The sequence below is a fragment of the Perca fluviatilis genome, chromosome 17 (genome assembly GCF_010015445.1).
Source record: "Perca fluviatilis chromosome 17, GENO_Pfluv_1.0, whole genome shotgun sequence".
NCBI lineage: Eukaryota > Metazoa > Chordata > Actinopteri > Perciformes > Percidae > Perca > Perca fluviatilis.
Genome location: NC_053128.1, coordinates 11,294,770 through 11,310,693, shown reverse-complemented (window position 1 = coordinate 11,310,693; position 15,924 = coordinate 11,294,770). Strand labels below are relative to the sequence as shown.

Sequence of the window (15,924 nt, the reverse complement as noted above, 5' to 3'; positions counted from 1 at the left end):
TGTATCTCGCCTCAGCACAAACGTGGTGAACACCTTCAAATGGTTAACAGGAGCAGGCTCATCGCAGGGGCCTGGAGGATGGCTGCAGGAGGCGGATGTATACTCTCCACCGCTCCTATAATGCACTGCATAAGAGATTTTACAATATGGGGAAAATGTAACGCCTGCATCTGTGCTACTCTCCTTCAATCTGGGCCAAAGAAGAAGCATTTTTGACTCTCCTGAAACATGTGCCTTCCTCTATGTGCAGGATTGATTGTGGAAGGGGAGGGGGTGCACAGAAGATGGATGTGGCTTTAATTGAGCATAAACTGTCATGTCCAGATAGCAGCAAAAACAATGACAGAGATGTAGCACTGCTTGAATGCAGGGAGAGATATGCAAATTAAGCGTGCTGTAAAGCCAGCAGAGGTGGCTTATGTGAATCTGCCCCAAGCTTTTATGCATCTGCGATAAATTCATCTTTTTTTTTTGCCATGCTGGCAGAGAACAGCATAGAACAATATTGATATTGTAACTGTGTTACATTTTAGCTTGCACAACTTTCTTGGTCTGGATTTACTTATGTTTTTGTTTCTGTTTTATGCACTATAAACACATTATGATAGCCAGTTGGCAAAGTTGGTGAAATATCTGGATTTGTTTGAGTGCTGGGGAACTCTTCATGTCGACCTGCTTCATTAGCAAAGAGCAACTGCACTGTGTTTGAACTTGGAGACACGACAAAGACAGATTTCCATCACTAGGCGATGAACAAAGTTTTTTTGGACTACATCTCTGAATCTGAATGCACAAAACATCCAGTTTGCAAATATGCAGGCAAATAACGAATTCATAAAAAGTCTTGGATTTTAAGTTCTTTATAAAACCAAAAAGAATTCAATAAGTTCTTCAATCCATTTTCTACTTAAACCTAAAGTTTGAGTTTCAAAACGACTGAGATTCAATAAGTGGATTTGATGCCAGATTCGGACTGGATAAGATGTTATCGAACCTTACCCCTTCTGTGTAGGCGAGTGGGTTTATCTTATATTATGTTGAAGCGGCTTCTAGAGAGAGAGAGGCCAATTGCTTTAGCGGTGAGCGTGCCGTTGAAATATCTATCTACTGAGCCAACAGCCGTGGTTTAACAGATGTGACCAGGTTAAAATAACAGGAGATAAGCAGTGAAAAGAGTAAGTAGCCTATCTGCTACTCAGCTGAAAGGGCTCTGCGTGGTTTTGGAAGAAAAAAAAAAAGAAACTCTACCTCGAGGAAACCAGCAGACCTTTTAATAGGCTAGCTGTGATGAAATGCGCTGCGTGTTTGTCTTTCTTTTTTTTGTGTGTGTTGTTCATTTCAAAGTTCACGATAAAGGCTCCCGTCTGTGGCGGTGTCGCTGCAGCTCGGCCCGCGTTGGTGGGAGTACCCCCTGCACAGGTCCCTTTTGCAGTGCAGCTCCAGTAGTTGGAGTTGCTGTACACCGGAGCACGAGAGGGAGAGGAGCGCGAGCGCAGCAGATGAGTGAGCGAACAGAGGTAGAGACCATTAGGGTTATCTTTTGAGACTATCACACGGCGACCTGTCACTTTTACGCTTCGTGCCGAGTCTACTTGAAGAGAACCGCAGCAGGAGCAGCGGCAGCAGCAGCAGCAGCCCTGGTCCGGTCTGGTCTGCTCGAGCAGCCGCCTGTGAAAAACTCCCAAACGCGGTCGTCTCAGCTGGCATGAGCTAACCTACCAGACAGACATGGAAACCAAACCGTTCCTGTCATTGGGTAAGTTTGTTTGTTCAATGACTAAGCCTTGTTCTGTGATACACGTGAGGGGTTTTGATAGGACTTTCATCGGCAGATTAGTGTAAAACTGTTATTTTGAGTGTGCCCCCTTTTTTTTCTCTTCTCTTTTGACAGTGCGTGCAATGGGGTTAGGGTTAGTTGCCAAATGCAGCAACGTGTTAGGGGCTGTTGACGAGCCTTAGCGGACGTTGTCTTCTTTCGTTTCATGCTAAAATAAAAGCAGCTATGTCCTCTCTATGTTGCATATATATGTCTAACGTTGCTGTTTGAGCGGATGACATTTCGCTTTGATACGTAGTGACATCTCGCTTGGGATGAGCTGTGCGCAGATATACCTCGCGCGCGCTGCACTTAAAACGTAGCAGTTGTTTTCACTTGGCTGAAAACTTTATTTTAATTTATATCAGGTCCACGTGGAAAAGCGCAAACCGAGATGAAGCTTTGCTACTGTAGCGTTTGCTATGCGCGTTAGCGAGTAGGGCTGAATTTTAAACCAAGGAATTTGAACTTGCACGAGCAGTTTTTATTTATTTTTTTTAAGTTTTTTTTTTTTACGATGTGTTTGTCTGTATTAAGCTAGCTTGTGTGCATGTTGTGTGCGATTTCATTAAGTCACCTGGTAACTATTTGACAAACATGTAGGCAACCCCAAAAATTCATGAACGCCTTTTTTAAAAACATTTTTTATAAGCTTTATGTTGTCTTTCTCTTGGCTATTGGTTTAACTTGCTTCCGTTTGACACTAAATGTGTAGCTAGCTAATTGTTTGAAAATTAACCCAAGCAGCATACACCGTTGCATTTTAAACATGGCTCTGGCCTCAAACAAAGTCGCTTGGCTTGTTAACGACATCAGTTGGCCTCCTTTAATACTTCACTCAAGGAAAGATGAGTTTTAAACAGGTGACACAGGTGTGGAATAACTGCACCAAGGATCTCTGTACATGGTTATCATTTCTGACCTTTAAACGGAAGCCTGTTTTGTGTGGATGGAAATGATCATGCAATCAAGACAGGGTGAAGATACTGAATTTGCTAGGCAACTTTGTGTATGTTTAATTATGGAGGAAGTTTTAGATAACTTTTTCTCATTTTTCATGCTGCATTTCCCCAGAAAGTAAAGACTCAAAGGGGACATTTACCACGCTGTCATCATTTTAATGTTTCATGTTTTATTGCTTGAATGAACTGACAGATTTCAATAACCATTTGAATACATTTTATGAATTACTAAACTCATCTCAGGCAAAGTCTTTAGTTTTTGGTCAAATTTCTGCGTTTTTTTTTTTTAAATTTCCAGTCCAAACACGCATTGTCACACACGAGCAGTGTAAATTATGAATGCTGAGCTGCTACTGTGAGTTTGTCTGAGTGAACAGAGCAGCCCCGTGTCCCCTGTAGCAGAGCTACGGCACAGAGCTGGAGGCCAGCCCGGTTATTGTGTCTGCAGCTCTTTCATCAGGGCGTCGTGTTACACCTTGACACGTTTAGAGAGCTGCCTGGATGTGCCGAGGAGACTCGCAGGGACTTCTGAGACACCGGGCGGCTTTCTTCTGTTACAGGCTGACACTGTCGCCACAACACCCTTTATGTGGCTTCCCAGAAATACTCCGTCCAGTGTGTGTCTCTCTCTCTCACGCACACACACACACACACACACACACACACACACACACACACACACACACACACACACACAGGCGGGCTGTTATTACAGGTGCACCGTATTGTGTGTCCACCACGCTGAAAGTGATTCAAGTTTCAGTCTGCCTAAATGTACACCAGAGTAGCTCATGCAGACACTTGACAGCATATACAAGTCTTAGCTGAAAGCCTCCGTGGTTGGTTTAAGGCTCAACATTGAATTGTTTAAAAGAGCAGGAAGACTTTTCCAGCAGTGGAGGATGTCATCTCATCTCCTCGCAGCCACACCACATGCTTTATCAGCAGCTTTTTCTTCGCCTATAGTCCTAATTTGTAGGCCCTTAAATCGCCATTTCTATTTAAACTTGCTCCCTCGAAGGTCCACTTGAGTGCTGATTGGTAATTGCCCCCACCCCCTCAAGGACGCCTCTATCTGCGAAGTCCTTGAGCGTATCGATTAGCCGCTCACTCAGTGTTATTATCTGTCGTGCTGCATTAGAAATTCTGACATGCAAGTGTTTGAAATGACAGCAAGTACATTATACCATTATATATCGGTTATTGGCTGTGATGACGACACCTCTCCCCCTTTGGCAAAATATGCTCGGTACTGTATGGTGATGTGCTGCCTGATCCCACTATCACATCCCCCCACCCACCCCTCCATATTTGACATTAAGCTTTAAAGACTGAAGGGATGACATTGAAAGGAGACTGTGTCCTTTAGTCAGAGCAATATGAGGCTGATCGCCGTGACAGTCTGTCAGTGAAATAAACCGTGCGGCTATGAAAGGAAAGCAGAGTGTTTGACTGAGAGGTGAAAAGCCTGTAAGTTTTGAATGTGTAGGTATTGATTTAATATTGTATTTGTGTCAGCACCTAGGGAGGACCATCTGAATGTTGCACATGTCCGGTTGTATTGATTTTATTGAATGTTTCCTTATCCAAATCAGGGGACTGAGGATAGAGGGTGTTGTACAGTGTGTTGTTCAGATTGTGAATCCTTATTTATAATTATTACCTCCGCCAACGAGGTTATGTTTTCGGTTCGGTTTGTCTGCATGTTGGTTTGTTGGTTTGTCTGTCAGCAGGATTCCAGAAAAAACAAAAACAACTCCTGGCCAGATTTCCATGTAACTTGGTGGAAGGGTGTAGCATGGGTCAAGGATAACCCATAGAATTTTGGAGCCGATACACAAATGAGTTTTTCACTTTCGTTAACATTGGGCGATAGGGCGTGTGCTGCATTCACGCAGTGTCAGAATAATCCGAAAAATTAGTTCCCGACTAGGAAAATTCACACTGCATTAACATTGTGAGATAGGGCGGGCATTGAGACTGAGGTGTGCACTCTCCGAGTGTCCTTCTAATTGATTAGACCGTTTCAAACTACTAAACAACTTTTGATTTAAGTTGAGATCCTCAACTTTTTAGAAAACCGAGAGTCACATTTGATAAAACCATGAGACTTTTACACATTAAATCATGTTTTTTGACTGAAGTCTTTATGATTTACAGAAATAAAAGATAGAAAATGTTGTCTTTTGATAGGTGACAATTAAAGGTGCTCTAAGCGAAGTTGGGTGACGTCACTTCTTGTTGACGTTCGAAGTACTGTCAAACAAAACGAGGCTAGCTCGCCCCTCCCTCATCCCCTCCCTCCCCCTTTCCGCGCACTAACCCCCCAACCCACCCCCAAATTCTTTTTGTCGGTTATTGGCTGGAACACAGTTAGTTATGTTTGGTGGTGCAGGTTGGCGCAGTTTGTTTTTTGTTGGCGTTTGTGGAGCCTGGGCTGTCTACAGAGACCCCATTTTTTTTTACAGTGTGTTCAGGGGACAGGCAGCTCGCAGATAGTGAGATGTTTTCTGTATGTGGCAGAAAATGTTGTAGCCTAAAAAACGTGACATCGCTTGGAGCACCTTTTTTAATTTAACACAATTGAAAAGTATCTGCTCACTCCAAAGGCCTGTTTTACCACCTGCTAAAGAGGTGTGTGCTGTTTTTCCTGAATGTGGTGCTTTCTGTTTGGGGGGAACATAAGATACCCCCCCACACACACACACACACACACACACACACACACACACACACACACACACACACACACACACACACACACACACACACACACACACACACACACACACAATCAATGAAGTTCATGGTCTTTGATGAGAAGGGGAGATTCATGATTGTGTGTGGGAGAGATGGACATTCCTTTACTGGCAGTAACTCAGGAACAAAGGTAATACAGGGATAGTGTGTGTGTGGTGGGAGTGGGCTGGTGGAATTACACTGCCAAAAGCATTTGGCCAAGTTTGTCTTTTACGGCCGTCCAGTTTTGTGTTCCTGATGTGATGCTTTTGCTCCCCTTTTGAGAAAAGGGGCTGCAGCTGTCATTTTTATTGGAGGAGTTTTATAGCAAGACTTTAATGGCTTAAAGTGACATCTCTCTCTTTTTTCACTTTTTTTTTTTTTTTTTTTTTACTCAAGCAAATCAAAGGAAATGTGCTTGCCGTCTATGTGCCCACCCTCCACTTTCCCACCCCTCAACCCTGCCAAACCAAAAACTGTACCAGAGAGAGAGAAAAAAAAGATAAACACTCCAATTATGAACACAGCGGTAGTGTGTGTTCTTTTAATTACAGTAAACTGTGCTGAAGTGTGGACTTTTTTTTTTTTTTTTTTTCTTCCTGGAATATCTCTGCTGATCATTATTAAGCATTAAGCGTTGGCTTCAGATAAAACAGGGCATATTTTAGCCTGTCATGCTCTATCTCTCTCTCCTCTCTCCTCCGCAGCCCTCACTAGTTTATGTCTAAACATAGTATGAATCAGAAACTGCTGGGAGGCTTTTTTTTGATGTAGCCTACGAATCGTGGAATGACTCAAGGGCTCGTTAATTATTTGTGTAAGGAGCTCCTCGCTCGCAGGAGGTCTTTTATTGATAACGGCTCGCACTGAACTTTGCACCTCAGACCTTGACCTTTGCTCCTCATACGCTCCATCATTTTCAGGAATTTGCCTTTGGCGTTCAATCTGTTGCTTAAAGTGTTTAAAGACAGTAGCTTGTCGTTTGTCCTTTTTTGTTTTTCTTTCTTTCTTTGTCTTTTCTATCTAGCTTTTCTGTTCCTTTACTTTTTTTCCTGTCCTGTTGTCTTTTGTGTTTTGATTGCATCATTTGTGATTTGCGGTGATTGTAATTGGTGCTGCCACTAAGGAAGGACTAGGGTAAGTGTAGCCTATTAAAAAAAAATGGTGAAAAATGGCCGTAAGTTCTCAGAGCCCAAGGTGACATCTTCACATTGCTTTTTATAGCTGATGCCCAAACCCCCAAAATATTCAGTTTACGATAATAAAAAAAAAAAAGGAAAATATTTAAAAAGCTAGAACCAGGGATTGTTTGCTTGATGAGAGTGACACTGCAGCAGTGATTTACACTCACGGTTTGGATTTGCAGAAGCGTGGCTGTTGGTGTGAACACTTTGACTACTCGGTGTTGGAATCATCTGAGCACCATTATTCTCTGGGCCAATTCCAGTCCTCCAAGTGTCTGAATGGCTTTTTCTGTGGGCTGGCAGTATTCAGGGTGCGTACAGCCACTCTTTTGAAGTGGAAACGTGGTCTCTGTGGGGATTTGACCAGATCACGCTCGTAATTCGCACTCAGAGGAAGGTCGGTTTGCCCTACTCCAGCCAGAACTCTCTTCGAGAGAGAGAGAGAGAGAGAGAGAGAGAGAGAGAGAGAGAGAGAGAGAGAGAGAGAGAGAGAGAGAGAGAGAGAGAGAGAGAGAGAGAGAGAGAGAGATCGAGATCTCCACTGTGATGGAAAGAAACAGAATGAGTAAGAACACAGCATATTGTAGTTGTGTTGTAAAAATGTAAAACCCTGTCAAGAAAGAATAATTAAAAAAACAGTAGCTGTCAGAGGCTAACTACCTTCTCCTCTCCTCCGCAAACCTCCAGTTGGCATGTTTTCAATAATAAAAACAATTCTCAACTCTTCTCCTGTGAGCGCGGTAATGCGTGCAAAATGTCCCGGCTGCTTTGGCGGTTATGATGTGTTGTGTAATTAAGTTACGCGCACATAGGCTTTGATGGGTGTTCGCTGGAGAGGGATGACGAATCGAGTGAATCCTAGATATCTTATGCTCCTTCATGTCATTATATTTCCTTATGCCCACATTTTCTTCCACGCTAATTATAATTGGCCCCAATGAGAACGACGGCCGTAAAAAACAAACAAAAAAAATACATTGATTTACTCCACTTAAAGTAGTCATGTAGAACAATGCAGCAGGAGTGAATAGAATTCTGTTTTCCGAGGGGTCACGTAACTACGATCAAACTACGGTGGATCGTTGTAATGTTGTTATGTTGTTGTAATAATATGTATCGGTTACACTGATCTGGTTGCGATATCATCAGCGTGTAACATGATCAAAAGCTGGAATGATGCGTTTGATGTTTCTGCACTCCTCGGAGAAAGGGAAAAGAATTTGACTACGGACTCCCAACTGTGAGGTTTGTTTTAATAAAACTGTATATTCAGGTGTATGCACAGTACTCTCCCCTGTCTTTTCCACACACACACACACACACACACACACACACACACACACACACACACACACACAGAAAACAGCCCACGTGTGTCTGTGTGTATGTACATGTAAACACTAGCCGCCACCGCAGAAACCGAGCGAGGTAATTAAGACGGTCTCTCGCTGCTCCGTTTCTTTTTGAGGTCACAGAGAATGAGCGGAGGTGTCCCAGTGTGCCCCCCACGCCTTTATCCCTCCCTCCCTCCACCACCATTGCCTCCGCCGTCGTTATGTTTGTCTGTCACCTTGCCAGATGCCAGCGTGGGGTGAGGCTTCCACGCACTGCTGGGCACAGGGCCACGGAAATCCCACAGCATGCAAAACACCTCGTGTGTGTGTGTGTGTGTGTGTGTGTGTGTGTGTGTGTGTGTGTGTGTGTGTGTGTGTGTGTGTGTGTGTGTGTGTGTGTGTGTGTGTGTGTGTGTGTGTGTGTGTGTGTGTGTGTGTGTGTGTGTGTGTGTGTGTGTGTGTGTGTGTGTGTTGAAGGTTGTGTACACTTTACACCTCCACGCCAACAAATGCATATCTTGACTGTTTATATGAATGCTGATAGATGAATTGCCAGCTACCATTTTAAATACCCGTGATGAAATGTTTTTTTTTTTTTTAAAAAGCATTTTTTAGAATGCAGTTTGGCGAGAGGGAGGGAGAGCGTTTCTACAAATGCTGGTGGTTTACCCTGTTGATGAAAGGTTTGTCATTCTCATCATAGTGAATGTTAAGTCAATCTTGAGTGTTTTTTATATTTATATAAGAAAAGAAGACTTCTTTAAAAAAAAAAAAAAAAGCAGTTTTCCAAAATCCACTCAAAGCTGGCTCAGGATATCCCCCACATTTCTTTCCCGAGTCAGGTAGAGGTTTGCACTGGCATGGAAATGAGATCTGACCCCAGTGTTCCTGCCTCATACTGCCAAATTTGAGACCAATCACAACTCCGAGTTGAAATGTGGTTATTTCATATTCAGAGAGAAAGAGAGATGCTTGCTTTGAACCCCCAGAAAAATAAGTTATTTGGGAACAGCCTTGATTTAAACTAGACTTAGACAGAATAGGGCACAGTGGCCCGTGGGCAGAAAACACAAGTAGCTAATAAAAGCCAATGACTCAGTTCTCTAAGGTTATACTACACACATTGTTAGGCAACCGGCTGATATGATAATAATATTTAAAAACATACCTATAAGCCAATAACAAGCTCACATTTGTCAGTATTGGCCAGATGAACCTGGCATGATCATGGGCTGTAAGCCTGTAATGCTCCCAAAATCAACATCCCTGAAGTGTTTTCAAAAGCTAAATTTTTTTTAACAAGCCTCTGCTTTATTTTATGCATTTCATCCATTGTGTTGACATTGGCTGATGAAAGGCAAGGTGTGTATATCTGGATGCGGATGGTAAAATAGTAAAATGATGTAATGACGTCATTGTGTTGATTCGTTGAAATAGTAGTGCAATCCCAGCTGTGATGAGATCACGTTAAGCGATTCGTCTTCACAGTTTGTTAACCTTTCCCCCTTCCTTTCATCCACTTCCTGCAGCTATTTTCCTCCCTGCTTAAGAAACTCCTGAGCTCCACAAGTATTTCTCTCTACTTTTAAACACTTCTTTACCTCAGGAGCTCTGGCTAAGATGCTTTGAGAATTGATTTGATGAGAGTTTCAACTTTTAATTTGAGGGAATATTATAATGGCATAAGAATCTCTTAGCGTTTCACCTCTTGAGTCAAAACAGTGAATGTCCCCATGTCACCCATGTAGCTGCTATTAACAAACACACTAGGCAACTGTAACTGCAGAGAATTATTACATCACTAATAACTTACACAGTAGCCACCTTTTATCATGTTCCTGTTTCCATGGTCACCGCTGTGCTCGGTATACATTTGTACAGGTTTCAAGCCCCCTGCTTCATGCACACCAGGTTTCCATACTTGCGTTGTTGTTCAGTATCGCTTAATATCTTATTGCAGCATAAATGTTACACAATCAAAGTAATTTTATTCTGTTATTTTGCAGGGTGCTTTTAGGGTTATTTATATTTGCCTTTAGGGCTGCAACTAACTATTTTCATAGTCGATTAAGCCATCGATTATTTTCTCAATCGATTAGTTGTTTGGTCTATAAAAATGTCAAAACATGATGAAAAATGTGGATCAGTGTTTCCCAAAGCCTAAGATGACGTCCTCAAATGTCTTGTTTGTCCAAAAGTCAAAGATATTCATTTACTGTCACAGAGGACAGAAGAAACTAGAACATATTCACTTTTAAGAAGCTGGAATAATAATAATAATAATAATAATAATAATAATAATAATAATAATGTCCTCAAACTGATTAATTGATTCTCAAAATAGCTGGTGATTAATTTAATAGTTGACAATCGATTCATCGTTGCACCTCTATTTGCCTTATCTTAGAGGTGCGTCCCCTTTTAGTTTTTTCCTTTCTTCTAAACTAGTTAGTCTACTCAGAAATCCATTTAAATTGTACTGTTATTCTCACTTTCCATGTGTCTCTATTTATTGAATCTTACTTATTTAACCAATGCTGAGACTGAAGGAATAAATGGGACCATTTAGTAGTTGGGGTGTGGATAGTTGGTTCTTAGGTTCTTTGGTTAATCTTAGGTGTTTTTTAGGTTGTAAATGTTACTGTAAAAAGGTCTTTCACACCAGGAATAAACAACTCGAAAATGCATTTAATCACAACTATTCTACCACAGCAGGTTCCAGGCATATATGAGGATGTCAGTGGGACAGTTTGAGTTTGCTTCTGGGGATGCTGGTCAGGACGAGAGAGAGTAGATGCAGTGTGAGCGGACGCGAGAGCGAGCGATTGGAGCAAATCTAGCGGTAAAGCTAGCAAGTGAATGCACAGTTGAGTTTGCAGTTTGCTCACAAATAAATGCTTTAGCTCCTCAAGACCAACGGAGGTGTCCCGTGTCTTGTTTTCCGGCTGCTGAGTGGAGTGACGGGGGTTAGCTCCTGAGTGAGTATCCACTTCGGCCATGGAAAGAAAAGACAAAAAAAAAAAAACCAAGCGCCTTCCCCCTTGTGCTTTCCGATCATGGTTGGGAATCCAAAGTGAAATGCTCTGAGTGAATTTGAGTTCCAGTTCTAGTAAACAGTTACGCAGTGTATATGTCCAGGACTTTTATTGTGAAAGGTAAGAACGGAAGGGGTGGATCTGCTCCGTGCTGCCTTTGTCAAGAGTTAAAGAAGTAAAGTTTCCCGTCTTGGTTGAGACTATGGAGCCTCGGTGTTGTTTTATAATCCTCATAAGTATAGGCACAATGGGATTGGTTCATGCCTTTTTAATGGCTGTATGAAAGCTAAAACAAAATCAACCTTATTTGTCACTTTATCACCGCGTAAAATTTGCGTTCTGTGTGAAAGTACTCGTGACAAAAACAACAGTTCTAAAAACAAATAATAAAAAAAAAAATAAAAGATGTGTAAAGGCCGACACGTGCTCTTTTCAAGACAATGTGCACATATATATACAAAATAACATATTTTAAATATGATTTTCATACTGCCTGGGCCCCTACTCTCAAGCTTCAGATAGCTTACCAGGCTGTCCCATCTCACATATCATATTCTGTACTTTAACTGTTTTGTGAATAAACTGAAACGGAACTGGACGTTGTCCTAGTAAGGCCTGCATGGACTGAGGACAGTTGAAGCTGTTAAATTAGCTAGAGTATTTCCAGATCCTGTTTCGAGAAAGTTGTCAAGACCGTGCATTTGAAAGTTATCGTTGACTTTCACGTCCTCTCAATAAAACGACAGGATTCAGATTCAACTTTGGCAAAGTAAAGCAGCCTGTAAGATTAGAGGCTACGACTGCAATTATGATAAAAGCAAGATCCATTGCAGGGGCCTCCAAACAGTCTGGATTACTGATGAGATGGAGGATACCGAGGGACGTCCGCAGATACAAAGCATTGACACAGGTCATTACAGAAATGATTACAAAGCGTAAATACGCACGGGCTTAACGAGTTGTCACTTTCACATTATTTTCTAAAATTACCATGCATGAGAGAAACTAGAGGAAAACATATGTGAGATAACAGGTTTCCTCTGTGGGTTTTTCCTCCGCCTGCAGTAGAGAGAGTGATTAACCAACTCGTTGACGCCTGCAGGCCTAGCGTGTTCCTACATCCGCCCAGACTGTGGCCCCTTGGCCTCAGCACACCTGTACGCATGTACGCATGTACACACAGGCAGACATGTGAAAGACACAGAAAGTCCACACACAAGTCTTGAGGGCTTTGTGACCTATGGTTCGACATCTTGTTGCGGCCTTCTGGTTCTAGGAATGTTCTCAACGGCAGGAAGGGTGTTAAGAATAGAGAGGGAGGGGCTTTCTATCTGGAAAAAGAACACTGGCAACAAGGAACCTCTTACTCTTGATATTGTTGGATGAACATACTGTACCAAACACTGTAAGCAACTAAAGTCTGGTCTCATTTCTAGCTGAGTGACGGCGCTTAAATGGCTGTTCCCTCCCTTCCTCTGCCCACAACATTCAATCTATTTGAGTTCAACATTTTATTGCCCCATAAGGGAAATTTGCTACGCAGACAGGGTGTGCAGTAAAATCAAACGGTAGAGCCATGTAATACGAAACAACGAGGCAACATAATATTAAACAACAATGAACCACATAATAAATTGTTCAGATATAAACTCATCTTGACCATGGTAAGACCAGAATGCAGAATCTTTTATTTATTTTTATTTTTTTTTCTTCTTCTTCACAGAGCACCACTACATGGAAAATGTACAGTAAATGGATTATATTATGTACATTGCTTTGTATCACTGTTCCATAACAGTGTAATTTAGTCTTGACACTTCAGCAACATGATTTAGGAATTCAGTGCAGCTGCAACCCTACCTTCTATCTAAATCTGCCGTTTGTGCTATTTAGATAAAGAAAGTTGAGCAACTAGGTTTACAAGACAGCCAGAGACAGGCAGGCGTGCAGGTGCTGGTCATGTCTTTGTCGTCAGCGTTCTGCATACCAAAGTGCTGACAGTTGCCTGCGAAACGGCTCTGACAAGTTCAAGTGTCACATTAAGGATGCTTTCTTCTGTTTCAGCCCAGAATGGGAAACAGGAGAAGGCTACAGATTAAACGGGACAGATCAGAGCGCTGAGTTGTTGGCGGGACAGGACTGTTATTGGCAGGATTATGTGCAGCTGTGAAGATTTATGAATTTGTGGATTTGTGTGCGCTCCGCTGTGTTGGCATACTCTAGTCCTGCAGCTAACGGTTCTTCTTCTTTTTTTCTTTTTTTAATTGATTCATGTGTTTGTTTTTTTCTATTAATCAGTTTATCATTTAGTCTATTAAATGCAAGCCCGACAAAACAATCTCAGAGGCCAAGGTGACGTCTTCAGATTGGTTGCTTTTGCGTGATATTCAGTTTACATAAAACCCGAAAAGCCGCACATCACCACAGGTTGTCTGGTATTTTTTGCTTGATCCAGAACTCCAACAATCATTCGATTTATCAAAAATAAATGTTGATGAAGAAACGAATGCTTTATCCACTAATCGTTTGAGCAAGATTAGGCCCGTTTGCATGTACTTGAGTATCAGAAGTGCTATGTGTGTATGCTTGGGCATGTTGCATATGTGTGTTAGCGTGTACACGCTTGCACATGTATGCTGCCACGTGCATGATTAGCTGATGATACAAACGTGTATGTTCTGAACCAGTAGTAGTGGGGGTACCCGACACACTGATTGCTGAAGTGGTGTATGTGGAGCGGTGTAGAGCGGAGCAGCTGAGAATCAGAGCGCTGTCTGGGAGAGGCAGGGTCAGGGGTGGTGGCTGGGTCACGCTCTGTGGGAGAGGTGAGGAGAAGTGATGGAAAGCTTGCAAAAAAGGAAGCAGGAAGCATGTTTTCATTTAGGACTTGCTTCACTGTGTGCATGGTTTCGTTCTTTCTTTTTTCTCATCGCGTCAGTAGGGCTGCTCGATTATGGAAAAAATAATAATCACGATTATTTTGGACAATATTGAAATCACGATTATTTAACACGATTACTCATTAACATTTGGATATAATGGATAGTGTCCAGGGTATAATCTGTTAGTGTCCTTTTTATCTCACATAAAGAGTCTTTGGATCAGAATAAAATCTGTTTTACTACTGTGAGTCGGTTCAGCTTTACAGATATCACACATAACGTTTCACAGCTAATGAACAGTTCCACAGACATACCACAATGTGCATCTCACATCACATGTTCACTCACTATGACCACTACTACTGTCATTACGAAACATTGTGCCAAAATATCAAAAAAAAAAAAAAGGGAAATAATAATATAATGTACGTACAGTTTAACAATATTTTACAGTGATTACGTCCTGATCTTTTTTTTTTATTTTTAAAAAAAAAAAAATAGTGGGGGGATTTTTTTTTTTTTTTTTTTTTTTGGGCAGTTGCCGCCCCCCCACTAAGCTGGACAAAGTTTTAAACAGTAAGTGAATACAGCGTGTCGGGGGAATACGTCTACCGCAGGGTTAGCTAACGTTAGCTGTTCCCAGACAACTGAGTAGGTTTTGCCTTTTTTTTGCTCACCAAACGCTGCTGCCATCTTTACTCGCGCTGAGTTTTTAAATTCCAGCGGAGGATATGCTCACGACTTGCCTCCCTGACTGGCTTCGGGAGAGGCGGATGTGCGCATGCGCGTGTCATTCAGAACACAAGACAAAATAAGAGTGTTTTTGCAAAACAGAACATGGCCAAATAATAGTTTTTTTCTCGATTATACTATTTTGGTGATCGTTGAGAGCCAAAATCGAAATTCAATTAATTGCACAGCCCTACGCGTCAGTGCAGCTATTGTTAGTAACAGAATTAGTAGTTAATTGATCCAAAGAGCGATAAAACAAGGCACCTAATCTCCCTCTCTCTGACACACACACACACACACACACACACACACACACACACACACACACACACACACACACACACACACACACACACACACACACACACACACATGTGTGCTGTAGAGAATGAGTGTATGTTTATTACAGGATCCTAGTGGATGCTAAGGTGCCCTAGGGGCTATTAAAGCCCTCACTTAAAAGGCTCTATCAGGGAACACTGATGTGGGCTCCTCGAAGGAGGGGGGGTTGTAGAAAGAGAGAGTGAAAGAAAAAGGGGAAGAAAGAAAAGCCCCTGGAACAGCGAGACTAAGGAGGGAATAAACAGCGTGAGCACATCTGGATTGCCTCAGCAGAATATTTGCGCAACATCTGGAAAAATTCCCTGGAATTTAAGGGTCCCCTCCTTTTTTCATTTCAGTTATTTTTTTCACCTTCTTTTCCCTTCTTCTTCTTCTTCTCTGCCCTGTTTTCTGCATCTTCAAAGTCTCTTACCCCAGTGAGGCAGGCACGTAAATACTCCTGTAGTAATGCATGTTGAGACCCTGGCAGACTTTATAGCGGGCCAAATTGGGCCCATGTGACCAACTCCCCTTTGTGGCCGGGCTAATTAAGTGGCACAGAAGTGAGAGGGCACCCGGCTGTGGACCAAGAGCCCTAGTACAGGCCTGGGCCAAACACCACCCCTCATAAACAACAAAATAAAGAATTCCTCTACTTTCTTCAGACAGTAAACTTTAAATCACAGCCCGACAAATGACCTCTTTTGTTTCAGTTCCACCAGAACTGACACACGTGTTTGTGGTATAGCATGAAAGAGCCACTGTATATTATGATTTAAACACAAACCGACTACCTTTGTGTGATTTAAAAAGAAATGTAGCTTTTTCATGTGTTAGTTTGTTGTCACTGAACAGCATGTACAAAGAGTGCGTTTGTGAGCCTCCCTTTGAGGTATAAAGCCCCAAGAGGAATACGAAA

At 42.1% G+C, this 15,924-nt stretch overlaps 1 protein-coding gene across 5 annotated transcripts in view; it reads left to right on the top strand.

Annotated features, from left to right (window-relative positions):
- Window positions 1-15,924, top strand: part of rxraa (retinoid X receptor, alpha a) — a 233,791-nt gene that overhangs the window by 106,959 nt on the left and 110,908 nt on the right. For 2 of the 5 annotated variants that reach the window (XM_039778993.1, XM_039778992.1), the window contains exon 1: window positions 1,392-1,756. The exons of 1 other annotated variant lie outside the window; for it this stretch is intronic. In XM_039778993.1, coding sequence (XP_039634927.1) covers window positions 1,729-1,756 — 28 coding nt within the window. In that variant the 5' untranslated portion in view covers window positions 1,392-1,728. Of the gene's footprint in view, window positions 1-1,391; window positions 1,757-15,924 lie in introns of those variants that run through there. 2 more of the 5 variants (XM_039778995.1, XM_039778994.1) reach the window with 1 other exon arrangement.